The sequence below is a fragment of the Anoplopoma fimbria genome, chromosome 15, assembly GCF_027596085.1.
Source record: "Anoplopoma fimbria isolate UVic2021 breed Golden Eagle Sablefish chromosome 15, Afim_UVic_2022, whole genome shotgun sequence".
Lineage (NCBI taxonomy): Eukaryota > Metazoa > Chordata > Actinopteri > Perciformes > Anoplopomatidae > Anoplopoma > Anoplopoma fimbria.
Window position 1 is genome coordinate 6,530,309 of NC_072463.1, and position 27,605 is coordinate 6,557,913.

Genomic DNA, 27,605 nt, shown 5'->3' on the forward strand with positions numbered 1-27,605 from the left:
TTGATCTGAACATTAAGCTTACTGTCGATGTGTGCTGTCAAAAATGTTTTATGATTTCAAAAATAAATCAAAATAGTTTGACAAGTCACAGTCTGTCTACATGAATTGCATGTGGATGATGTTTTCATGTGCTGTAATGTTCATCATTTCAGATGAAAAAAATGTTCTTAGTTGAAAGCTTTCAGTTCTAAATCTTAATAAACTAGTTGGCAAAATGCAAAAAAAAGACTAAAATGAATTCATTACAAAGAAGTATTTTGACTCTGTCACCTGGTCAATTGGCTTGATTTGCCTTCCTGTATTTTGACAAAGGCAACCAATTCCAAGAACCCCACCATCTGAAAGGCACAACCCCTTCCTTGCCCAGTGGATAAACCTCATCCATCTGCTGCACCAAGGAGATTAAAATAAATGCTAACTATTTGCCAACAATACTTGACCCAGGTCCAACCGCCCCCAAGCTGATGTTATTCCCAAATTGTTTAATCAAATTGAGTTGTTTACTTCTCATCATTTAGCAGCGATCCTCACTCAGATATTATTGAATGTTGTACAGTATGTTCTCCAAAGCAAAGTGACATTTCACCAACATATGTTCACCTCCAAACCATGCCACCATCCATAACCTTTTCACTGAACTTACAATGTAAATGCCAACAAAAGCTTGGCATGGTTCATAACAGCGACATCATAACTATGTGACATTTAAGAAACTGTCTGCAAGATGTAAACTGTCTGCTTGGATAATAGTCAAGAAGAGTTATGCAGGAAGCTGAAAATCAAGACCTTAATGAGTCAGATCCCCCCTCATTTCCCAATGTATTATTTTAATATTCATTACATGCGTGACTGGAGGCACAACCACTCTCACTAGTGAGTCACCCTGACTAGAACCCACCAGACGTAGGACCAGAGGTCCTGGTGCGGTGGTACGTTGAACTCATTATGCCATATGGATTTTTTTTTTTAGCTTGTCTGCACTAAACCCAGTGAAAGCCAAGCGTACGCCAGCAGGCATGCAAACTTCTGAGACCTGTTAGTGCAAAGGTGAACTCTATCCACCACAGCTGTCATGTCTGGCTGGATGACTATGGGAGCCTGCAGCAGAGTGGGCAGCCAGACAGGCCAAGGATAGTCATGAATGCAATGGGTAATGGGCATCATGTCAGTTTATTACATCAGACTCCAAAGTACACAAACCAACACTTACCAACTATACCCACAGGGTGTCATTGAGCTAATGACTACCCAAAATGCATTGCTCAGAGGCGGGTAAATGGTAGTGAAACTGGTAGCTGAGAAATTCAATGCAATTATTAAACATTTTAAATAAAAATAAAAAACTGTATTCTACATTGTTGATTGTGTATTTTTGACATTAAACTATACGTGTTTAGACTATATCAAGCATTCCTGACCTAAATAGCTGCATGATTCCAAATACCTTCTAACAGGGCTTATGTAAATCCCCGTGCCTTTGCATAAATAAGAGGTTGGGAAAAGGTTAGCATGGATTTAAAGTGCTTTGATAGAATTGGTTTTGTTATCGTCCTTAAAAGGATTTCCATTTTTATTTCTCAGATGAAGGTGTTTTCACAATGAAAACGGTTCACTGCGAGGTCTGTGGATTATCCTGTGTAACCTGCACATTGTTGTTGGAAAGACTCGATGCTCTCAGTTTTTTCCAAAACATATTATCAAGCTTAATAACACAAATAAAGTTCCATTGATGATATCATGATTTCACACAGTAAGACACACTCTGCGCATTGATTCCTGATGCTACACTGCCATGGTAATGCACCTTATGCCCTACACACTAGAGCATAAAACAAGCCAGACACTATATGGATGGGAAGACTGCAGCACCTCGTCCCCTGGTTCTATTTAACATTATCAGATCACACGTCAAGGTCATTCTATCCATTACCTATTCTCTGTGACATATGACTGCGAACACATTTACTAATGGACACAATATTTCTGACCAAAATAGGCATATAATTCAACTAGAAAAGTGCACTGAGTAGAGTGCACATCTCAGCTAGGTGTGTCTGGGGGCATGTCGGTGGGGAACAGGGAGTGCAAGGCAAGCTGTGCGAGTACCTTTAGCAGTGTGCTTCAGTACAGAACAGGAGTAAATGTATCTGGTTACTTGCATCTCTGACAGTTTTGGTAGTACATTTATTTACTGTAAACTTGTTGTGTTGTCACATTTAACTGCGGTTCACTGTTTTTAACGATTAATGTTCCTCTGGGACAGAAACTCTCAGACCTGCTGTGTGTTTAGCTCGGTTAGCTCTATTTGCTCCGTTTGCAAAACACACCAAAGGTCTCTGATACAAACAATACTGTCATGTCATGTAGACGAGTCGAGCCAGAGCCCTCACAACCTTTTGTGGGCGCGTTCTCTGATGCACCCATGGGGGGCTCGGGCCAAAAGGGCCGAGCGGAGGCCTCCGCAGGCTGCATTGCGCTCTGACTCGCAGCCAGGCTTTGCCAAAGAGGTGGCGTGATGTGCGGAGACAGCAGTCTCAAAACACCACCGTTTAGAGGGAGACTCTGTCTACACTGAGCGCAGAGGCCATGGGTACTGTCAACAAGAGGCATAAATACGCACTTGTGAATTCAGACACATTTTGATGATCAAAAAATGTTGTTTGGGGGAAGCATCTCAATGTGTGACAGAGGAAGCGCTCGACGTTACAGAAAATGTAAACTCAAATTCCTGTCCTTTCTTTTCTTAGCAAAATATTCTTAAAAAGGCCAAACAAAAGACTTTTAGCACATAACCAGAAAACTGAGCTACAATAAGACAATCCAACAGAGATTGATATATCTGTTCGACAGGAAAATCCCTAAACAAATTGTAGTCAAATTAATCGAGCCAATTAATACCAACCTGGCTTGAACATCGCTGCAGTTTTCAAAATAGACAACACATGTTCACCTTCAGTTTTCCCCTGCCTCCAATTTTTGACAAAATTTGAATTAGCATTAATTCATCGAGACACAAGTCAACCCTCATCAACTGATTAAGTAACCTAGTCTTCTGGAAGTCATTGGTTCTTCTGCTAGCGTAAAGAGCATGCTATGTAGACATAAGCTGTATAATATCACCGTGTTGGCAGTCGGGGGAATTGGGATTTACCCAAGCCATCATGTTTGATCCCACTTGTGAGTGCTAAGCAGTATTGGTTGATTCTATCATAATACATGTTACTTAACATTTCACTAAGCCACTTGGCACAAACGCCAGAGGATGTATGTAACATCCATAGCCTGTCTGGCTTTTTGGACTCTCTGCCTAGCTAGGGATTTCAATAATTAACTGTCAACTGACAAACAATTCTGACCGCTTAATGCTTACAGCTTAAAAAAATATGACACATTTTTAAAAAGCTGAGCAAAAGTAGCGGCTTGTCACTTAAATTACAATAGCTGGTCCACCTTAAAAGTCTGAGCCTGAGTTGTTGCTTATTTCAGGGCATACCTCCTTTACTTTAATATGCAGGTGGAAAGCTAGACAGGGGAACTTGGCTTAGGTCTTTAGGAGTTGTCGCATTTATTCACCGACAAATAAACTGTAGTGTACACAAACTGCGCTGGGCATATTTACTCATTTATATATTGATGCATTTATTAATATTGAATGAAATGGCATTCCATATATTTCGACTTGGAACTGGACTTCTTTGGTGTAGTAGTTTGGATGTTCAGTGTTAGAGTATACAGCTCATGCAGATTAGAACTTTTTAAACCTCCTTAAATCATAGGTTTTGCATTTGGGAATATATGTGTACTGTTCATTGTTTATTTGGTCTCGGGCTGGAATACGGTGAGCTGTACTTTGGTCTATCTTGGCTTGGTCCGAGACCTACTTTGGCCTCAACTCTAACACAATTGGGCATAGTCTGGTAATTGACTAGTAGGGAACTATGGTGGTCTGGATTACAACGTGGTACATGGGCCAAATTTGTTTTCACAAGTCCAAATGCATATTTAGCAAGTAATATCAACTGTAAGAAACATCTACATCTCAAGGGCCATATCTAAAATCAAGGATTAGGAGACCTTACCTGAATGAGTTCATGGGAAGAACTTTCATGTCAAAGCTTCAGTTTTGTAAACATGCTCAATCTAATGTCATGTCTATGGTTGGTCTCTAGCTCAGTACTGTCATACCCGTAGGGCTGAAGGCTCTGTCCTTGTTGCGGTTTATATGAATAAGATAAAAACAGCTAATTGCGATTTCAATCTATTCCAATCAAATTCAAAGTCACTGATGTCTGCTTGCATTTATATCTGAACTAAGCCATGCCAGTGACCTTTTCAGCCTTCAATATTTTAATCTTTTACACAGCATTGACAGTTGGTAACCCCTTACACACGGTACAGTGTCCCACTGTACGATTAAAGTCTAAGCATTCCAACAGCAACAACTCTTTCACTAAACCCTCCTAAGCAAAGACTCTACAATAAACAGTGGACTTGTAATGTAAGCAAAAGGGAATAGCACCGTGAACCCTTCCAGCACCGTCACGACTACACCATCAAACAGGCAACGAAGAAGAGAAACTTAACCACCAACATATTTGCTGGATCTCAACAAAAACATGGAGGAAACTGACCAAAGCCTTCAGACCCAAACTGCAGCAGCGTCCTGTACAGATGTACAAAGTGACAATCAATATTTCACAACAGGCATTACTTGTTATGCGGCTTTGCGTAGCCTCACAGAGTGCAACAATTTTGTTTGCCCCGATTCTCTCAGATGATAACAAAACAGCAAACCTAATGGTTTCAGAAACATACTCTCATAGCTCTATCACTCTCTCTTCTTCCAGTGTTCACCTCAGGGATACGTCATAGTAGTACAGTACACATCAACGACTACGCCAAAGATCTCTGCTCACTGCCAACTACATTCCCAGGAGGCACGGCCTGCTCCTCAGAAGCTTTTTGAGAGGAACAGGCATCTACGCCGTTACTGAGGCAGGAAAAACATGGCTATCAATTATTCAAAGAGATGCCACATGTATTCAGATAAGATGTAAAAGATATGCAGCGTGGAAGCGCCTGATGAGAATGATAAGAAGCAAGACAAAAGCGATTCAAAGCTGGCTCCAAACCTTTCATGGTGGTCCAAATATGGTCAAAAGATGAGAAGTACATATCTGTCACTTTATCAATACACATAACCTGACATAATCGTGACCAATTGTAAAAAAGTATTCAATATCTTTGTTTGGTTGCCTTAATTCTCTTCTCAGGTATGGAAACTTCTTTGCCTTTAAAAATGTGACATAAACTAGGACTATCCCCTCTTAATTGATAACTTAACAAATTGGTTGTTTGAGTCTTAGTCTACTAAAATATCTATAGTCTAGTTTTTTATGCTGAATTAGTTATTTCGAAGAAACTTATGCGCACATTGTAAACACAAGATATAAAGTGGTGCTTTTGCATGATTCTTTCTGGAGAAACTCAACTAATTGATTAGTCGATAAAATCATAAGAGTGCTAGTCAGGGAACGATTGTAAATCATTACAGGAACAGACATTGCATTGTCTTCTTCTGGATTGCCAGGTGATATAGTGGTAAACTGTGACCTGTAGGCTTTATCTTCCATCTTTACCTTTTTCACTTGTTTTTGCTGCTTAAATCAGTTTGACACCGTGGAGATGTCATTCAAACCCATATTTCAGACCCATGCAGCGGTTCCTTGAAGCAATTGAGGTGTATTCAGCTTATGTTATAATTTCACAGGTTTGAAATGTAGACCAACTTAAAACTGAGTTGGTCTGAGTGGTCTGTTTGATTTATTTAATGGTTGTGTGATCCTGCAACCTGAAGTGGATCAGTTGTTCCCTGAAAGCCGCAACTAAGGCAGTCCATGATTTCTGATGCTTTCTGTGAGAGCTGATGTGCATAAGCATTAATGCAATAAGTTTAGTAGATATCACTTACATTTCCTAGTTTCAGAATATTACTGGGTTGTTAAAGATTTTTAGCAGGCTCAGGTTTCCAACATAGGTCTAGACAGAGAAGAGGGTTGGATAACATTTGTTGCACAAAGTGATCTTTGCTCTACTCCCATTTACAACATTTAAGCAAAAAAATAAAAAAGACAATCTTCACAAGAGAATCCATATAGCATCAGGATTAAGCACACAATTTTTCAATGCAAAATAATGGCTGCAAACACATACATTATCTAAAGATTCTGCACACTTATTTTGGGGCAGGTGTCTTCTTTTTTTCATGTTAAACCATGTTAAAATAAATTCAAAGTAATAAAACTAGCCTAATCTTTAAAAACATTTAATTGACTTGACATTGACAATTATCTAGCAGCCACAACATTCCCTATATAGCTTTCACATGAGTGAGAATTACTATAAAATTACAATAATCCAGTGAGACTGAAAAAAGAAGGCTTATGTGAACCAGAGGCAAAACAAACAGAAATGCTCTGCTTCATTTAACTTGGTTTTCTTGGAGTGAATACATAATGTATGCAAACAGGGTGACATCAAGCACATTAAATAAGCTCAGGAAATAAAAATGCAGGATAACGGGGATGGAAATAGAAATTGCGTCGTCTTAATTTCACATGGCATAAAAGACATATTCAATGCAAAATCACCAGGGACGCTTCTCAGTTTACAGTTTGTTGTGGTTTAATAGTGTCAGTTGACTTGCCATATGAAATGTATAAGGGGGGAGGGTCTAAACGGCTGTGGAGAGAAAGAGGAGTGGGTGGAAAGTGGGTCATAAACTGAAGATACAGTATTCACAGCACTGCAGGAGTGTGACCCTTGGCTTTCCTCCTATATAGACTACCAACGCATCCATGAAAGGTCAGGTACAATGCTGTATTTACCCTATGAAAGCTCACTTGCATGGGCAGACCCAGATTGCTCTGAGCCAACCAATGCTACACAGCTGGATGGAGACCAAGCCATGAACCCCTGGACTACCGGTGAGTGGCAGCAGCAGAAGACACTGTGAGGAGGATGACAAACACGTAAACTAGAACTGATGTATGATTGCTCCCCCCACTGTATCTATGGTTTATGCCCGCTGTCCTCTGCACAGTAGGATTTACACTTGAAAGGCTAAAACGCAGTTGTCAATTTGCGTATCCTTCTGAAATATCACGTCTGTGATACTGTTCTCAATGGGAGACCGGGCAAAGATACAATCCACCTCCACTGCATTACATATTTATGAAGTAAAACTAGAACAAAATAACAAATGCAATATATAATACTAAGTTTTTTTCATTTCATAATAAGAATCATGAACTGCTGACTGAGTCTTGATAAGCTCTTAAGGCTGTGTGGGCAAAGGCATCGACAGAAGACACCCGTTCACATTCAGTCTTAAGTCTTTTTCTTCACTTCCAATGCACTTTAATTTGATTTGTTCTAGGTTTGTATTCTATTCATTTATCACTGGATACCTTTACATCCCAGCGTACACATGCAGATATCAGAAAAAGGTTCAGGCCTGACTTCCTGACTTGGATGGATAGATGTCATGTCATGTCACATTACGCAAGATGTAACAGTGACGTACATATAAATCTAATCCTTTGGCCCTTAAGGGCAAAATCACTAATGGGCGAAAACATCAAACAGATTGATTGGAAGCCAGAGATTTATTCTAAGCCACTAAAGTCAAAAAGTGTCATACTGACCATATCAGATAAACTTGCACAACATGTTCAGTAGCATTAGTATAAATAAACTCAAAGCTTTATAATAAACCTAATGCTTCTACTGAAAATACATTCCATACAATACACTTTATTTTTCCCAGAGTGACAATTTGCAGATGTGCGTATTGTTGTACAGTAAAGTAATATATAAGATTTTTATAAATAAGTAAAAACGTTAAGGATAAGCTGTAAACAATATAATAATGATATGTAATGCAATAAAAGTATAAACCAGCACTTGAATACATTCATGAGAGTGCCGTCACATGGACCCTTTCTCTTAATGTCTCTCCCTATGTCTCTTTTTGAGACTAGTTTAGTAGTATATACATTTTAACAATGTAACTTTATGCTCAATTAAGTTAATAACAATAAATGTGCACAAAGCCAAGAAGTGAAGTAAAAAATGTTGATAAAGTATGATGAACAACTGAGATTGGTCCATCATTACGATTACACACAAGGCTTCAGTGAGAAGCTGCACTTTTTGTGTGCTTTATACTTTTCTAACTGTAGCCTGACGTGACATCGTCAGTGGGTACAGTGCGAGATTGATTTGGTGGTTACTGGGTAGGCCTGCCCTAGTTCGCTGGTTGGTGTACTCTCCACTGTTACTGCCAGGCTCAAATGCTTAACTCTTCCCCGAATGAGTCAGAAGACGAAAACATCCCGTTTCATTTATGAATGCCTCCAAGAGAGATGCTGCACAATATGTAACATCAAATATAACGGAAAGTAGAGTTGTGAAAAGTTGGCACTTCTTTCCATGTTTCGGCTCAATCTTCTTCAAAGCAAATCTGAATTCCTGGGAGCTTCGTCTCATTGGTAATCTGAAAGGACACCACAGTAGCTAACAAAACTAAAAGCTACTTCTTTAACCAGGGAATAGTTCAACCACTAGTGCCAGACAACCAAGAGAAGTGGGCTCACAGCAACCTGACAGACATGATTCAGAAAAGTGCTTTGGGGTTACGGGATGTTGAGTACTTGGCAGTGAAAGCCGACCTCAAAACACTACTTTGTGTAGTTTTCATTAAACCTTTAATTCTTTTGCATTTTCAATGCGCTGTGTGCAACTTCTACGGTTTTGTGTGGCAGACATGGAAAAAAAGACAAATTATAGATGAAGCAAAAGAACCTTAAATTCACTAGATTTCAAATGTGGATTAGTGAACTTCCTCGAATTTGCTCATCCATTCATCACATGCAAAGTCTCCAACAGTGGTATTCTTCTGACTAATCAAACCTGGTAGGGCAGCTATATTTCTGACATTACACACCTCTGATCAGAGGTAGAACACAAAGCCAGTGTTTCCCCCACGTTCACGCGCCGCTGCTGAATTTTCTCCGCCGCTGCAATAAAAATCCTTCTCCTAATTTTTTTTATTTTTTTTACGTAGCTCCTTTTAGAAAATATACAGCGCGTAACGTCAATTGCGCAGCACATGGCACATCGTCACGTAACCAACATCAAAGAAGAAAAATACATTCATTCTAGCAGTAGCGAGTGAAGCGGAAGATCGAAGAAAGAAGGAAAGAGAGACAGACTTGCTAAAATGTGTCGCTTCATGACCACCAGTGTTAAAAACCCTCTGAGCCCAATCATTTTATTGTATCTATAAATCGCAACCTCCGTGCCGTTTTTCCTCTAGTATTGTGTGTGTGAATGTGTGTGTGCGTGTTGTCGCTCTTTTTGGGATCACCGGCTCCGATCTTGCGGCGATGTGAAAGGGGCACCATGCGGTTTGTGGTCGGTTGGTGTTATCCGCGTTATCCAACGCGTTTACTCGCGTTGGATTCACGCGCCAAACCTGACGCTTGATCATTGTGTGGTGGTTCAACGCGTCAACGCGCCAACGCAGCTAGATGAGTCCATGTCCATGCAAAATCTGTAAATAAATTGTGCAAATTATATTTGCATTTTTTGTTTAAATATTACTATACAAAAATATAAAAATCTGTAAATGAAGACACAAAAGGCAAAGTTACAACACCAATAATCCCATCTACAGTAATACACAGGACTGTTTGAATAGGATTTAAGTGCATATTCTCCTCTCAAAGTGCACCAGATTCATGCATTCCAATGTAAAGGGTACAAAAAAATTCGGTCGGGGGGCATGCCCCGGACCCCCTAGAGGGTTCGGGGGCCACACCAGGAAAAAAATCCTGCGGGAAACACTGAAAGCGTAGTAATGGAAATCTCTTAATTACCAGGCAAAATCAATACTGTGTTGAACAAAATTGATGCTCTCTTTAGGGCAATCTGGGGCAGTATAGTGGCGTACAAAATTCAATATCTCAACAGCTGGACACTGTATTAAAAGACAGTACTGCACTGGAGATGAACATAATGACACCAACATGTAATTCAATTCAATTCAATTCAGTTTATTTTGTATAGCCCAGATAATAATAATACCAATGGACCGGTTACAGAGAACAAAGTCAACTTAAGCTGCATGATCCTGCCAAGAATGTCCTTCTGTCTTCTTATGGTATTGGTCATGCAGAATAGACCATCACTCCATCTTTCCCATAATGCCCCTTGCTTAATGCATTGAATTGCAGCGAGTCACATTATTAAAACGTGCCAAGTGGAAGCACTGATGTTCGGAGTCTGAGCAAGGGAACAAACTACAAGCTGCAATCCATTCATGACCTATATTTGAAAAGAGATACTGAACTAATAGATTGCATGTCTAATGATGAATGAAAAATTCATCATTAGACATGCAGATAAAATGTGTTTTAGTGTTTCAGACACAATGGATTACTGTAGTTATCCTGAGGGCATCTAGACAGTTTAGTTAGGCTTGGGTTGGTCGCTGTGTTTGTTTTATTGATTTTTACAAAACCTTTACTAAGTAGAAGCATATGCTAACAGAGTCTTTATAGTCTGATAGATGTACTATAAAGAAATGATGCTACTCAATTTTGTCTGTTAATGTTGTACAAGTCCTCTCAGTAATATAGACATTTACCAACAAACTGAATCCCAAAAGAAATGACATTCACATTTCAATTTCAACTTTTTTTTACCATAATTTTTTTTGAACTACTATACAGTTTATGAATGAATTGGCTTTTATGAAATAAAAAGCTATTTACTGTAACTAAAACCCTTGGGTCCTAAACTTTGAGAAGAATTACATAAATCCTTTACAATGTACCAATATATTGTATCCAATCATGAATAAATAAATAACAAAAGAAACATAACTGCATTAGAGTAATGGTGCCTCTCTTTCAAAGAGAATCTACCTCCAGGAACTAAAGTTCAGTCTGCTTGACTGACTGAAAATACTTGCTAACCCTGCTGAAACGGCCCCTCTTGCACATGCAGTAAAAATAGCCCAGGGAGGATGGTTATCCCCTTGTAATGGAATGTGATCAAGGTCAATGTAGTGTGGCTCAACGACCTCCAAGAGCCTGGTGGTGACACAACACTCAGAGAGAGAGAGAGAGAAGGGTTAAGGCCAAGGAGACTCTCAAAAACCTTTTTATAACACAAATCCATCACAGGTTAAAGGCAAAGCTGCTGCTTGGAAGCATAAAAAGTCTCCAAAGCGTGATGGAACAAAACATGGATAGATGTCACAAAACGGTGTAAAAACAACAAAGGAAACAGTGTTTACATGAGGTAGATTTACTTAAGTAGTCTAGTTGTGGTTATTGAGTGCATGAAATGTCAATGTAATAACTGATAACAGAAGGCCGACATTCAGGAGTTTGTATTTTAACGCGTACAAAACAAATGAAACTGCACACCTGAAAACTCTCATGTGTCCCAAAATGCATTATTCTCAAATTACCAGCAACAGTCTAAAGCGTCCAGTGCCGGTGTCAGTGGTTTGCTCGAATACAGACTTAAATCAAACTTCCTCACTCAATTCAACTGCCTCTGGCGTGTGTCTGCCACAAAACAAAAGACTACCGCACAGTGATTTATATTCAGAGAGCGCCGCATAGTTTCAAAGACCTACTTAGCATTGTAATACAATAGCTGAAGCAACAGAGAGGTAGAGGCTGTTTCAATAGCTAGGGGTGCTCAAGGGAAAGGTTTACACAAAACACTTTACAATCAAAGAAAAGAGGAAAAAAAGAAAAAAAACCTCTGTTCTTGAGCTTACATATTGTTAAATCCGAACTAAGCATGACAATGGTGTGTTGCTGGACATAAACTAAGTGTGTGGTGCACTTCTCTTGTTTTTTTTGGGCAAAGCCCCTCCAGATGCTCTCAGATTAATTTCTACTTGAAGGTAACATAAGGAGAGAAGCCATTTCAAAAGGAAAATTAACTGGAAAGAAGAATAAACACAGAACAATGAGCTACTAGCTACATCCAGTCCACTGAGACTGGACAAATCTAATCTTAAATTCACAAATATAGGTCAGTGAGTTATGCTCTGTTTAACATATGGGTTTACATTATACATAGCAAAGTATTTCTTATGTGAACAACACATAAATCTCTGATATCCCTCAGCAGTGGTGTAATGCGCAGTGGCTCAACATGTGCTGGTACAACAACAACTGTCCTTGTCCTGCTTTGCTGAGGAGAGGAACAGACTACTGCATGAGTAACAAGCCGGACAGGAATTTATCGAATCTCAAACTATAAGTGACAAGCATATTCATGGCATGTTAAGCTTTTGAGTGCTCTGTGCAATACTTACAACCCCCCCTCAGCACCATCAATGCTATAATCCAGCAATATTCCTGTAATGGTCCAGTGGTTTGCCTTAATCTATACTGACACAACATGAATAAAGTCCATGAGTAGGCATCCCATACAGCACACTGCATGATATGAAAGAGGACAGAGGCAAAGGATAGATCACGCTGTAACACAACCTAATGTGAATATAAGATTTATGCACTTAGCCAATACACAGTACTGTGTTTTACAATCAGTGTTCCTTCTAGATCATAAAGCTATAAAGGGCATAATCTCTGCGTTCACTCACTCACTTCACAATCCCAGAATGTCGGTGATAACCTGAAAATCTAGCAACACCGACATTAGGAGTCACCAATTGACCTATGTTTCCTCACGTTGGCATTTTGGCAAAAGCTCTTAGTAAACAACACCTTTCTACAAAGGGTTTTCAAGAGCAACCCCTTAGACATCCAGTAAATGTGTCTTGCATTTGTTCAAAAGCCACGTTAAAAAGAAAAAGAATATGGGCAGCATGAAGACGGCCGTGACTGTGGCCATTACCAGATTGCTATAAAAGGTCCAACAGCACCCATATCAGTGGATCGGATCAGTGATAATGCTGATGAGTGAAAGTTTTGTCCTTGGACTGTGGGAAGAAACTGAATGACCACTGAAAGAGACCGATGTAGGGACAGGGGAAACAACTCCACACAGAGAAGTCCCAGCTGACCTCAAACCCAGGAACTTGTTGCTGTGAGGCAACAATGCTAACTAAATGCTCACCCAAGGAGCAGGTTTTCAAGCCTTGTTTTAAGAGTGATTTGCACAAGAGATCTGAACACTTTATCAACCATTAAGCAACAAAACAACTTCTGTCATTTATTGAAAGCTCCTCCATAATGCTGCAAAAGTCCTTAAAGTAAAAGTGGTGCAGGTGTTTTAAAAAAACAACTTTGTTCAGAAAAAAAAAACGTTCTATTCAGTCTCCATGTTTTGGTGACAAAGGCAGAGGGACAGCTGTCAGCTGCTGCACAGCTCGTATTTTGCCAGGACCTATTCAGACTGGCTTTTCTTCGGTCAAAAGCGGCCTGCTGGTTTTGCTTGTCCTCCGATCCTCTGACAGAGGGACACAGGGAAATCTTCTGAACAACTAAGATTTGTGCCCCATTCTGAGGAAGTTTTTTCAGGCCCGGCACTGCAATGAGGCCTTCTGGGGATTTGAGGCCCATTGTTAAGACGGCTATAAAAGGAATCCTTCCCAACAGGGTCTGTGTGTGATGGACAATGAAATGTATGCGTTGCTGTCAAATGAAAAGGCTAATCATTTGACGCTATCTACAAAGCTTGTTAATCATGTTGATGGGCTCTTGCTGAAGTTAACAACTGAATTCTAAATTCAATATATATAAATATATAAATCAGGTTGATCAACATGAGCATCTGCTGTGCATTTTACAATATTACACTATTTGTGTTCATGCAAGCTACGAGTTCAACCAGCTTTAATCGAATAACTTTTTTCTCTCTCAACGTCACTAATAGGTCCTCCGGGCCTGTGTGAACTGGTCATGCATGCAGAATAGTTAGAAAAGCACATTGCTCATTGATTGCACTACCGAACCCATACTGAGGGGCAGAGGCATTGTGGGATTACAGATCCAAACCACTGCAATTCCTGAACTGCAGACAGAATACTGCCTGTGGACGCAACATGCTGCTGTTTGATATCACCCAAGTTAAACACAAACAGGGCTACACATGAAAACAAGACTTGTTAAAATTGTTTTATTATACTTAGATAGCTGTGTGTTTGCGCTACAGAATTTATGTGTGTGTGCTAACACAAAAGAGAATTTCAAATGTATCCCCACTTACATCTGTGTTACACTTTATGGTATTCCTGCCGATAAGAACAGAAAAATACAACGAGTTGTATTGTAAATTATATTAAAATAACCAAAATCCAAGACAATATCCATTTGCAAATCTCAAGAATTATATCATATTCTTATCATATTGTACCTGATATTCCAGCTGTGCACAAACTTAAGCAAAGAAGTATGGCTGGCAGAGCCAGACTGAGCCTGAAGCTGCTGTATGCTATTTCTGGTTAGAAACTGGGCCGTCCTGGCCTACATACCTGCATTCTGCAACTGTTTAATGGACTGACTCTGATGAACCTGAAAGGCCAAACTGCTCCAAAATGCTTCTACCGCACAGAGCCAACCAGTTTCACCTGAGTGTTATAAATCAACTCTTTGCCGATGAGCTGCTCCACCTCAAACTGATATTGAAACAGTTAACCATTTGAATGATCATGCACGTCGCTATAATCCGTACGGAAGAGGTTCCTCTGGGCAAATTTTAATGAGCCAAAGAGGTTGGCCTATTTCCTAGTGAAATGTAGCAGGAAGACATAATACTCCAAACGTTAACCACAGAGGGCTGGAAACCGAAGTTAAACATAAACCATTTGTAAATGCCGGTCATTTGTACTTTGCAGAGGCTCCATCACTGTAACTAGCAGAGCATGAGGGTAGCTGCTATCCCATCCACTACTGTAAAACCTCAGTAAGTCACAGATTTCATAGGTTTTGCCCTGTGAATGAACTTTAAACCTCAGTATGACTACTGAGCTGGGGATGCTTGTAAGTCAGAAGAATTCAGCAAACTTTTCTAGATGAATCTAACTGTGCAAGGATTGGCTGTAACACACAAAGAGGTCGGACGTGAATCACAAAGTGACTTTGCACTTAGGAGTTTACAGCCTCTGAATCTTTCATGAAGTAGCTGTGAAACTGTCCAGAACCACAGAATCCTGCTGGTACAGTGCAACTATTTTAAAGCTAATGGCACCACAGAGAGGTAAAATACACTTTGCCAATTAGACTGCCTTTATTAGATTAAATGGAAATGTATCAAACACTGTGCGATGTCCCACATAGGTTTAAAAGACTGCACAATAGGAAGGCGTATGTAAAGCCCCTCTAGTAAAGCAGATTCAATTTCCTCTATGATTTGGATGAGCTCAAACAAACTTGAAAGCTGCACCTGGACCGCCAGTCTGTCAGACCACACTCATTCATTGTTGATGAGCAGCATTTTAAAGTTTGCATCTGCTGATGGAGGACAAAACCAAGGAGAGTAGAAATGTGCATTAAAAGAATGTCCCTCTTGGTTTTAGCACCCTTGCTGAGAATAAAAACTGTGCCTCAGGTCTTAAAGTGTAAAGATATTCTGGGGCGGTGTCCAATAGTGCTGCTCAGCAGGGATTTATTCTGACAGACAACATAAACAGCTGAAACAGATTCACCAGTTTGTATCGTCTTGTCCAGTATCGTCAAATCCAGAATCCATCAATCACGCCTTCCGCTGATAGAGACAGATTGTTGAAAATAAGCCAAATGTGCCACTCAGCTTTTCATCTGGCCGGAGTGTTTTATGGACTGAATGGATTTGGTCGAGGCAATACGAGGATAAACATCCTCTGCAATTACATTAACTAACAGCCTGTCCAGTCCACACAGACAGTTGGCAGAACAGAGAAGATCCCCAGGAATAAAATGTCATGCTGTCATGAAATGTAACATCTGTCATGAGGGCAAACTGATCCATTGTCCTACTGACCTCTCACTGGTGTTAACCAACTGTAAAGCATAAGGCTTATGTTTTGCACTACCATGTTAAAAGCTGTGCCTCTCATCACCCATTCAATCACACGAACACGATAATCCAACATGCTAACATGCAACACACAGGTCTCACTATCAGGAACAATTGATGTTTATCTCTCTGAGCTCATCATGTAAACATCCAAAACCAGTGGTCTCCTGAAAATTCCTAAGAATGATGGCGCTATTGATTTAAACAACATATTTTGTATTTTATATGCTTACATTAAATGCCACTTTGGAATTGTGAATACTGCTATAGTACAGGATGATGGCAGCAGCATACTGTCTTTAAGCAAAAGGTGTGAACCCACAGTGGAATGCAACAAGTTCATGTCCATTCTCTGAAAGTTGAAATGCATTCTGGGAATTATATAAAAGGCCCAACACTTCGATAAAACTGTTTGAATGCAGTGAATGTCATAAAATGATGAAACTACAGTATTAAAGATTTGTGTAAATAAAACGTAGTGAATGCTTTTAACCAAATTACCTTTTGCTATCATTTTTAATGAGCAGTAAAGATCGGAATATACTATAAATCGTGTTCCACTCAGCAAAAAATGTGCCAATTAAAAACTCAAAATGTATTAGAGGTCACTCTACACTGAACCTCAGTAGATCTTTTTCACAGACACCAAAGCATCCTTGGAGCAATACGAAAAGAATCACAGGACGTCAGCACCATCAAAGACATTTGTCACACTCTCCATCACAAACATAACAGAGTAGCTGTATTAAATTCCATGAGACAGCGCGTGAAGAGCCAGCGTTTAAGATCATCATATTGATTTAAAAAAAGAAATAAAAAGGAAGCAAATTGCCTACCTTATGAGTGTAAGGTGCTTCGCCCAGGTTGATTCCATCTTTTGCAAGTTTATCCCTTAACAGCACCTTCAGCTTCAGCTTGGGATAAGTCACAAAGTCATTACAGTCTGTGAATCTCAGGTTATGGTTTCCAGGACAGGAGGCCTCGTGCATTCCTGTGGTCCGTGACTGTGACTTCAAAGTCCTGAAGTCATCTTCTCTGTCCGAGTGTAAAGTGTGGTTGCGGGTAGAGGGATCCAGGGGCTCTAAGGTGAAATAGTAGCCGGGCGCTTTCCTTTCGTCCTCATATTTTAGCCTGTGCACTGCTGTGAGCAGCCTGTGTCTGTGGTACTGGATCTGGACCCCTATGGCGTCCAGGTCTGGCTCCCCGATCTGTTTGCAAACTTCCAAATCATCATACCCATTGTCAATGAACGCCTCCACATACTGGGCCAGATGGAGCTTGGACAGCCACTCCAGGACGAGGTTTGGCCCTTGGCTCATCTTAAAGCTGGTTTCAAGGAGGACTGCCTTAGGTGCACATCATCCTCTCCATTCACACCGCTACAGCACAGGGAGCCAATCCACAACTCTGTTCAAAAGAGTTCACTTATCCAAATGAAAGCATCTATTGGTTGAATGCATAACTGGAGAGACAGCAGAGACTGTGTGTTAGGAAACACCTCTTACTATCAGAAGCACTTTTAACATTTCAAACCCTGGCTTTCTGAAACCTGATGAAGTTCTCTTGAGCAAAAAAACAGATAAGACAGGTTCAGAATCTCTTGTTGACCTTTGACCTCTCTTGGAGGCGTGTAAGTTTGCATTGAAGCTTCAAGTGGAAAAAAAGTCTTACAGGGTCCAACATTCACCCGGAGCAAAACATTCCAAAGGTTGACGGTGCAACACCTAACTACTGCAAACCCCTAGTAGTGAATGAAACATAAAACATGCTCTCTACCTGCTCCACGGTGCACTAGTTGGGGCTCACTTTGTGCCCGTAGCTTGCACCGCATTCAACTCCTCCGTCCCTCCGCTCCGTCCGCCGGTTCAGGCGGTGTGTGAGGAGGAGGATGCTCAGCCTCGGCTTCACTCACTGCTGGAGGTTTTTTACCCCGCTGGACGACGGGAGTTCAGGGAGCATTACTGCCACCTGCAGGGGCTTCTGGGAAATGTAGGAGTCATGAATATAATGAAATACAAATTAAAAGATACATAAAATAATTAAACCACAGATTAAAAATACATTAAGATTTTGAGGGGATTATTTTTTTTACACACCGTTTACAAACAGTATCTGCTTTTTACAGCAATTAAATGGTGCTTAAATTGGGTGAGATACTCAAACCTAAGGTGCCATGTTTGTTCTAGCAATATGTTTCAATCAAAAAGGACACATTTATCCACGAAATTAAGCTTGAAATACATTTGGTTTTTTTTTTAAATGTTAGATCTTTACAAGAATTTAAACATTATGTTATGTGTGTTGGAACTATTCTTACCACTAGTTGCAAAACATAACTGTGACATACATTAGGAACAAGTGGTCAAATATTGGTACTATATTAACAGTGGACTGACAGCAATATTGCTTTTTAAAGCATATGATTTTACAATGTATAGGTGCATCTTTAATGAAAAACAAGTAAAAAGAAAACACTAGAAAAATACCATAACACTAAAAGCTACAATACAGGATGAAGACGCCACATGAATAGTATTATTTTTTCATCTTCCAGAATTTGAGTTTTGTCTGAAAAGAAATTGTCTGAAAATGATGGATTAATGACATAAAATAATCTCTCCACTTCGGTGAGATGCATGTTCTCTTTACTCTGAAATCCTACATATATAATTCTTATTGTGCACACAATTTGTGGTATAAATCCCAGAAGCACCTCTGCCCTGTTGAGGGACAAATCCTTTCCATATAAGAATAAGTAAAGCATTTATTTTGAAATGAATTCAGTGAACAAACAGTACAACATGGAACAGAAAACACAAGACAAAACATGTTATGATTGGTTTTACATTTATTTTTCCATTGCACAATAATATCTATATATACTGTATCTACAGTCTAAATTGTTTGTGGCAGCAGATTAAGTCAGACATCCATGTGAAATTTATTTTAATAAAACTGTACAAAAATTGCCTACTATGAGAAAATACTGCAGCTCCACAGATATTCATCCCAGAAGACAGACAGATGGATGGAAGTATGGCGACTGAGAAAACCCCTTGAGCTCTCCTGCACGGCGCTGTGAGTCAGCTTTGTTTTCTATGCATTTCTACAGTGCAGGGGAAAGCAAGAGTTTTCATGAAGCAAACAGTAACATGAACGGATGTACCAATAAAATAAATATAATCTCTCACACTTACACAATTGGCATGATCAAATGAAAATGGGACACCTTCAGACGTGTGATGAGAACTTCAGTTTTGTTCAACGTGGTGGTAAATACAAATGCCAGAACAGACGGACAATCTCTAAGAGGGATAATACATGGTTGTTTCAAGTTTGTAAACACTTAATATCATGCATCCTTCAATGTGCAATAAGAGACCATTTAGACCATATATGTTGCAAACTGAAGCACTTTAAAGTCGAGGCCACACTTTGTAGAAAGACTCAGCGGCCCCACCGAGAGGAGGTGACCCTCCTGCAGTAGCAAAGCTTGAATCTGAGATGAGCATGTTCAATATAGAACCAGAAAATGTTTATTGTCATGTATGGATGATGGATAATTATGCACAACCATTGTTTGTATATTAATGAGTTATTCTATCCCAAAAAATTACATTAAAGGTATTCATTTTTAATAGATTATTGAAATGAAAAGTATATATATATTTGTTTCTCAAATATATAAATATATCATAGTATCATTAAACTGACATTGAAAACAAATCTGAGAGTGAAGCAATCAGCATAATTGGCAAATGACATAGATAAGCATAGGTACTGTCATGTTTTGGTCCTTTCAAAAATAAGAAAAAATGGGACGGAGAAAAATAAACATATTTAAAAACAATATTAACAAAATTATTTTAAGTACAAAATATAGTGCAAAACCCAGGAAACTTCTCTTTCAGATGGGTTTATCTCAGCGGTACACAGTAGAGCAGATTAAAATCAGCCAGCCAAAAATGAAGGATTATATTCCAAAATGTATTAATCCATTTTAGATCAAACATTTTTGTTGTGATTGATAACTCAACACCTCTTTAGTATACATGATTTAATACTCTAATGTCTAACAAAATGGTTGAAACTTTAAACTTAATGCGTGCAACCATTTTCCACGAGTCAGATGATCTCATTATGGAATTAAACTCTTCAAATTCACGTTGCCTGTATTCCGAACATATTAAACAGCAGTTTGGGTTATGAGCGTGGCATGTCCGTAAGAAGAAACTAGAGCCGATCTATCCTCCCCTCCACTCAGCAGACTTCTTGACTTAAGAGTGTCCTCCATTGTATCCAGACTGACTCTCACCATTTGGGGAAAAATCAAGACAACTCTGTGAAATTAAGCAACTCTTTGGTGTTGGAAAAGAACATGGCCGCAAAGCGTACAGTATGTCACGTTGCCTGAACCTGCACTGTCAGATTTGTGTCCAGCTGTCCCGTTATTTATAACATTTGGCAGCAATCTGGACTGACAAAGAATTGCCTGTTTTTCAAAATAAAAGACCGACAGATAATGCTCCTACATTGACACAAATAGCAGCATATCCTTGCACCTCATGAAAAAGAAATCTATGTACAATAGAATTCTAGTTAACCACATTGAAAAAACACAGTCAAGCAAAAGAAAAAAAACCCTCAAAAGACCTATTGTAATACACTGTATCTATGTAGTATTATAAATATTGGCGCCCATACACATATTCCTGAATATATGTATGTCACACACACACGCACACACACACACAGACATACACATAGGTAGAGGTTAGGTTATACGCGTCATGAGGCAAAGGCAGAAGAGAAACAGTTTTGAAGTGAATGGTTCAGAGAGAGATGACCAGTGGCACTGCGTGTTACACTCTGGTGCTTGGTCTTTTCTGCTGGCAGCTATCAATACCAAGACAGCGTTACAATTTCCATTGTGCTGTAAGAGACACATGCTTTTTCCCCACACATTGAGAAACGAGACCAAAATCAGCTGCGACAGAATGCGAAAAAATAAATGTGAATAATCGTGTATAGATAGAATCTTTATCACACAAAGAAATTGTAACCAAAATATACATTTATGCTAATCATAATAAGGACAATCTTTGTCTTGCCCTTAAATACACATCTCTTCTTATACAAGAATCAGCTACAGCCCCGTGATAGACAGAAGAACAGAAGACCTTCAGGGGTTTTCCAGTGTATCAACTCTTCATTTTTCCGATAGATCAGTGTAAACTCTTCATCAGGGGTAAACATTTTCAGCACTTTTTTTTTGCGCATTTAATTCATCAAAAGGAAATAAAAATTAAATTCAATGCCCAACATACAAACTTCTTTTACTTCTTATCTATTACACTGTTCCAATAAATAAACTAATTTAAAATAAAAACCAAAGTGATTCTCAGAAAATATTCTTTCTCACCTAAAACAAATTTGTTGGAAAATGCTGTATAAAGGAATGGTCGGTGATGAACTAGTGTACTACCAGCCCTTATTCAGTGAGAGGCAATAGATTCATCATCTCCCTGTCTAGTTTTTACGGTTCTAAGTACTAGAGAGGCCCTTTCTGGACGGACTGGCGAAACGACAGAGGACAAACTATAAAAATAATTTACAATAAAACAAGCAGACACAAGTCCTTCATTGATCCGATCGTTCCTATAGAAACGGACATCTTCATTGACTTGATTAGACTTGAAGGACAAGGGGGTAATCAGACTTTTCTCCTCATTTTAGTCCACTGTGTTTGGCAGACATCATAAAGGGCAGAGAAAGCAAAAAAAGTACAATTGCAATCAGGCCACCAAAGCACGTGTTTTGCACAATTGTCTTTCCTTTTTCAGAACAAAACATCAGGGTGTGTGTATATACATATATATCTATATATATATAGATATATATAGGAGATATATATGTGCATGACTGATGGATATGAAAGGTCACCTCTCTCCTGTTCTGCGAAACGATGTTACATGAACATCATCGCTCTCAGGTGAAATGGAAAGAGAGATTCCTGACAGCTTCTCTTCTTCCATTTCTTTCCGTTGTCATTAAGTCGGGGTCGGCCGGTGTCTCCTCCGCGGCGGTCCTCCGGTGGCTGAGGTAATGCAGAGTGTATGATATTGTGCTGAGAATAAAAGCATGAAGTCTGTTGAGCAGAACCCCCCCGTGTGGAGAGGAATCGAGAAGAGAAGAGGAGATACTGTTGTGCGTGAATACAGAGTCTGATGCTCCACACGCTGCCATCAGAGCTGGTACCACTTCTTATCTTTGTACTTCAGCATCATCTGGAGGGAGAAAAGAGCAAATAATGAGAGTAAGAATAAGAGAAGATAACCTGATAACAATATTACACTTAAAGTGTGTAAAGAAATGAGAAGTGCGTACATCATGAGCGTGTTTGGAAAATGAATCCGCGCTGGACATCATGGCGGCCGTTCTGTCCTCCAGCTCTCCCAGTTTCTGCCCTCTCTCGTCCAGAGCTATCCGTGCGCGGGCCAGATCTCCAACAACCCCAGACGCTGCACCCTTCATGCCCTCCATGCCCCCGGGCCAGGGATGTGCTGGGCCAGGCTGCGGGAGGCCTTGCCAGCACCCGTTTCCCCAACTACCAAAGACAAAATGTGTTAATGAATTCAAACATCCATGTTCAGATCAAATGACATGTTGATGGTTGATTGTCCTGTAACTGAAAAGTCTCCCAAACTGGTGTGCTTTGGTCAGCCAGTGACAAAAAAAATAAAAAAAATAATTATACAGAATATATATGATGAAAAAGAAATCTGGATTTTGATACTAAGCCATTCTTTACTCACAGAGGTCCTCCCTGTCCAGAGACTGAGCTCCTCCCCCAAACAGGCCTTTGAAGAACCCTCTGTTAGGAGCCTCTGGTGTCTCCACAGGGGTAAATAACTCACTGAGCATCTCCTGAGGAAGACATAAACATCCACACATGTCTATTTCAATATATATATTCCCTATAGAAATACAGTCTGACCTATAAAGTATGTACCATACCATTTCAGGTGCTAATAGTGGGCATGAAATGATGTTAATTCACATGAAAAGAACATTTTTTTTTTTCTTTTTAAACTACCATTTAATACTTGACCTCAGTCATAGGATGACATCAGCCTGGACCCAATTTTGCAAAGTGACTAATAGATTTTTTTAATTGGTCCAGTATTGAACAGTTTCTCTTTATCTCTGCTTGATCAGGTCTGTTTGTTATTGTGTCTAACCATGTCTTGCTCGGAGGAGTCTTGCGTCGCATCCAAATTTCTGAGATCTGCTAACTATTCAGCCATGACGTTGAAATTCTCTTAGATAACAATAAGCTATCTGTACTCCAACACAACAAACTCTGACAACACCGGCACTCCTCTCTCCAACTCTCACTCATGTTTCCACCATTGTCTTCCGGCAACAAGTCACATGACACAATAACGAACAGACTAGATCATGCAGATGATAAAGAAAAACATTATATTTCTCTTTAAGGTCCTGTACATAACAATCTGAGCCTGTCAGCAGCAAAAACAATCCCTTATAGTGGACGTACATAGACGGAGCAGAGTTGGCCGATATGATTACATTGCAGCTCGTTTTGCGGCTGCCGACTGCAGCGTTCTCCCTCAATGCCGGACCATTAAAAAAATATCACAAAAGTCACAAAAAAATGGTTCAGTTTAAAAAAAATAACAAAGTAATCCTTTAATAGGTGCATTGAATAGCAATATTCTTACTTAAATGTCCCTGTTTCCTCTGTAATTCATTTGATGTTAAATCTTAACAACTGATCCTAAAACTGTCCTCGGAGGACGCTTAGTGAAGAGATAATTGGTGTTGTGTCGGGAAGCCCAAAGATTCATTAGAAGCTTGATGAATAATCATAATATTACAATGTATTTGCAAGTGCAATATTAAACATTGTTAAAAATGTTCTCCATACTCACATACTGTACCTAAGTTTGTTTCCTCAAAGCCTAAATGAAAAGCCTTTTCTACACACTTTGAATTATTGGATCTAATAATGAAATTTTTAAAAGCATGATTCATTCATCTGACCTGTCGATTGTCGCAGGTCTCCTGGCTATATGTGATCCTCTGGATCTCAGTGGGGGAGGTGAGGTACAGGGCCTGACCCAGGTTGGAGAAGCAGAACGTTCTGGCTATCCGCATGTCTGTCAGCGGAAGGTAGTTCACATCCAGCAGAGGCCGTAGACTGGGTAAACTGTGATGATGCAAAGAACAGACATAATCTAAGACCACATTGTAACTTTAAGAATTCTTCTATACAAATGTAGTGAAGCTACAGGAAGTCAAACCTCAGAGTCATGATATGTCCGTTAGCACAGAAACAGGCGATGCAGTAAGCTCCGGCCATCTGCACAACATCGGCCCTCAGCACGAAGGAGCTCTCTGTGATGTTGTGTTTGTAGATGCGGGTCTGGGACGGCATGGCCACCACCTTGGCCTGTTTCTCCGAACACAGCACAGCGAACTGGGCATCCGGACCGTCCTGAGACGAGGGAGGGGAGGCTGGCCTGCGCCTCCGGCTCTTCTCCTTCTCCTCATCCGAGGCGTTCGGGTCGTACCACGGCTCGTAGGAAGGGGGCAGCAGAGCTCCAGTGGCGTCCAACAGGGCCATCGTCAGAATGCCTCCTTTGAGGGTGACCATACTGCCTGAAGAATGAGGATTACAAAGGTATTGTTTTAATTTGCATCAGCCTTCGGATTACCACTGAAGATCAAGCACATTTTAACTCAGTGCTGCAATCCTTAAATCAAGGTCAACCAAGAGAACCGTGGGAAGCTGGATTTCATTATTTAGAAACATCTGAACAATAAATGTAATGGGAAATAAATAAAAAACACTTTCACCAGCCACCCAACCTCGTCCTTTGCTGACTGTAATGGATTTTTGTTAGTTTTTTTCCAATGTAAAATTTAAGAGGTTAAAAGTTTTAAATTATTCTGAAATTGGCATGAATTATTACTTTATGGAATACAAAATTACTGGTTGGGTAATTTTAAATTCTGTTTTTATTAAATGTCTTACTTCATTAATGTTTTCTATTCTATCTAATGTGCAATGTGTCTCACTGATATTGTACTGACCTTTTAAATTCTGCTTGAAATGTGATATACTGTATACTGCTCCACAGCACAAACTGTGTCTTTGGGGATTTGATACTGTTGATACTTGCTTCTCGAAACTGAATCTTTTGTCTGAATCTGATCCAAGCTTTTGGAAGGAAAACTCCTTACACAGAGTTGTAAAGTGACCGCAATTTCCCTCCGTCCTTCTCCTCCACCACTTCCTTCCCAAATCAAAAGTAATGACAGTGCAAGAGACCATCAAGACATTTTAACAACAAAAGCCAGAAAGGGTTATTCTGAGCTTTAAATATATACTACTTTACTTAATTCTATATTATATCTCCACCCAAAATGTTGACTCCCTGCTGCACATAGTCAGCTTTCTCATGTGTCAGTAAAGTGTGTTTTAAGTGGCTTGCAGTGACAACTCTGCAGTGAGATAAGTCCTAGTACTGATGTTTCACTTCCTACTTCTTGTCAATAGAGGTCATTGAAGAGGTAATGATGTTTCCCCACTCACATGCAGATCCCCACCTGGTTAATAACTTAAAGAACAGCACATCTTCTTACCACAAGAGGAGATGCCAACTGGTTGCAGCAGCCTCTGGTCCGCACCGGGCGGCAGGCTGATGGCCACCGTCATCACAGTGCCCTGCGTGGTTCCCACCAGCAGACAGGGGCCGAGCACGCTGTCCGTCTTTCTGGGGAAACTCTCACAGAAGTGAAAGGAGGAGATGGCCTCTCGAGATTCTCGGTCTATGCTGGTTACACTTGAACTGCGTGAGCGGGTGAATGAGTTATCCTTGGCATCTGGACAGCAGGAGTGAGCACAAAAAAAAACAGATAATGAGGAAATGAAAGAGGTAAAAAGTTTAAACAAGACTTGGAGATGTTAGGGCATAACATCCATTGGGTTAAAATGTTAGTTAAAATCTCTTCTTTATGTAAAGTGAAGCACATCAACAATTCCCCTCTTTATAGACACGACACAGTACAGACAGTACATCACTGAAAAGCTTTTTGACATTGAGATGCTGTTGCATAGTTTACATCCAAGGATGCATTTTCTTTAAATGCTTCCCACAATGTAATTTTTTTGCAATTAAATTGATAACAACATTCTCAATGTGAATAAGAAGGCACACGATATGCATGTTGTACTACAGGGACTCCCAAGGAAGAACTGGTATTTAAGGAGCAAGATTTTTTCATGCCTCATTACTGTGCTGACGGCAGCTGAGACCCAAGCTTTTACCCTCGTTAAAAAGCTAATGAGGGATCCCAACACAAACACAAAAAGATCTGTGAAACAGAGGGGAAGGCTAAACACACCGCCCGTCATGTGTGTTCTTCACAAGGAAAAACTGTAAACAAGAAAAGCCAGGTTTTGAACACCGAGTGCAGTCAAGTCAGCGGAGCATCCTCAGAGAGAACGAAACAATCACTGTGAGAGGGTTAGTGTCATGTTAACCAATTCAGAGACAAAAGCCCCAGCAGTGGTGGGGGTTAGTACCAGTTATCCCACTTCAGCCAAAGTCAGACCACGGCTGGTCCACTCACAGAAGTTGGGGGTTGATTCAGTTCTATAGACGGCCCCCTTCTGGGTCATCCTGGCTGCAGCTTTGCCTTCGTTCACACAACAAATGCGCTTCTTACACGTGATAGAGCGCCATTTTTGGGACCTCTCCTTTGCTTACAGTGCAAACAGAGACAGAGTGGTTGTCTCAATTTACAGTATAAGAACCCAAGACAACACGAGGCTCACATTCACAACAAAAATGCAGTCATACAGATAAACGTACTCTCACATAAGTATTTTGCAGCTGTGAACTTAATACAAAGAAAGAGGATTCAAAAGACAAATGTAAACCTGTAGAGAAAATGTCAAAGTTCTTGGAAGCTAAAATTCAGTAGTTTTGGCTTACCCAGGTCTGGCCTTTGCTCGCTAGACGAGCTAATTTTCCGTGACATCTTGGCTGTAACAGAAACAAATACTCATATTGTATGAGGAAAGACTGATGGCCAAAAATGGAAATGTTTTTGGTGAAAAATCAAAAGGTATTTGAAATAAATTACAATCAAAGATTCCGTAACCATCATTTCAGCAATCTGTGACATTGTTTGTATTGTGCAAATCAGTGCGTAATCAGAAATGATGATGTTGATTCATTCTTAAGAGTGGTGATACACTGAGGGACAACTTCTGTACATAAAGTGCATACATAGTCCTGTCACGTTAACTAGGTTATTGACTTATGGTTCGATATATGGACATGACCTACATCATTTCTCTGATAGCAATATTTCCCGTTTACATGTGTGTTTACATAAGAATGTCACCAACATTTAAGCAAACATGATGCCAGAATAACTAGCAGGGTTTTACCTCCCATTTTAAGTCTATAAAGACATTATTGTTAACAGAACATGACATTTTATTCTATTTATTG

At 39.8% G+C, this 27,605-nt stretch overlaps 2 protein-coding genes across 4 annotated transcripts in view; both read right to left on the reverse strand.

Moving 5' to 3' along the window:
* Positions 1-17,934, reverse strand: part of sash1b (SAM and SH3 domain containing 1b) — a 44,231-nt gene extending 26,297 nt beyond the window's left edge. For 2 of the 3 annotated variants that reach the window (XM_054613946.1, XM_054613944.1), the window contains exons 1-2: positions 17,830-17,934; positions 16,890-17,515 (exon numbers count right to left, since the gene is read on the reverse strand). In XM_054613946.1, coding sequence (XP_054469921.1) covers positions 16,890-17,372 — 483 coding nt within the window. In that variant the 5' untranslated portion in view covers positions 17,373-17,515; positions 17,830-17,934. The remainder of the gene's footprint in view (positions 1-16,889; positions 17,516-17,829) is intronic. The other variant, XM_054613945.1, reaches the window with a different exon arrangement.
* Positions 17,935-18,853: 919 nt separating this feature from the next.
* The window catches only part of stxbp5b (syntaxin binding protein 5b (tomosyn)), a 31,519-nt gene continuing 22,767 nt past the window's right edge, over positions 18,854-27,605 (reverse strand). Inside the window, 9 exon segments of the mRNA XM_054613299.1 lie at positions 18,854-22,340; positions 22,441-22,598; positions 22,601-22,660; positions 22,869-22,980; positions 24,121-24,286; positions 24,381-24,738; positions 25,726-25,965; positions 26,716-26,847; positions 27,081-27,131. Of these exon segments, the coding sequence (XP_054469274.1) occupies positions 22,299-22,340; positions 22,441-22,598; positions 22,601-22,660; positions 22,869-22,980; positions 24,121-24,286; positions 24,381-24,738; positions 25,726-25,965; positions 26,716-26,847; positions 27,081-27,131 (1,319 nt within the window). The 3' untranslated portion in view covers positions 18,854-22,298.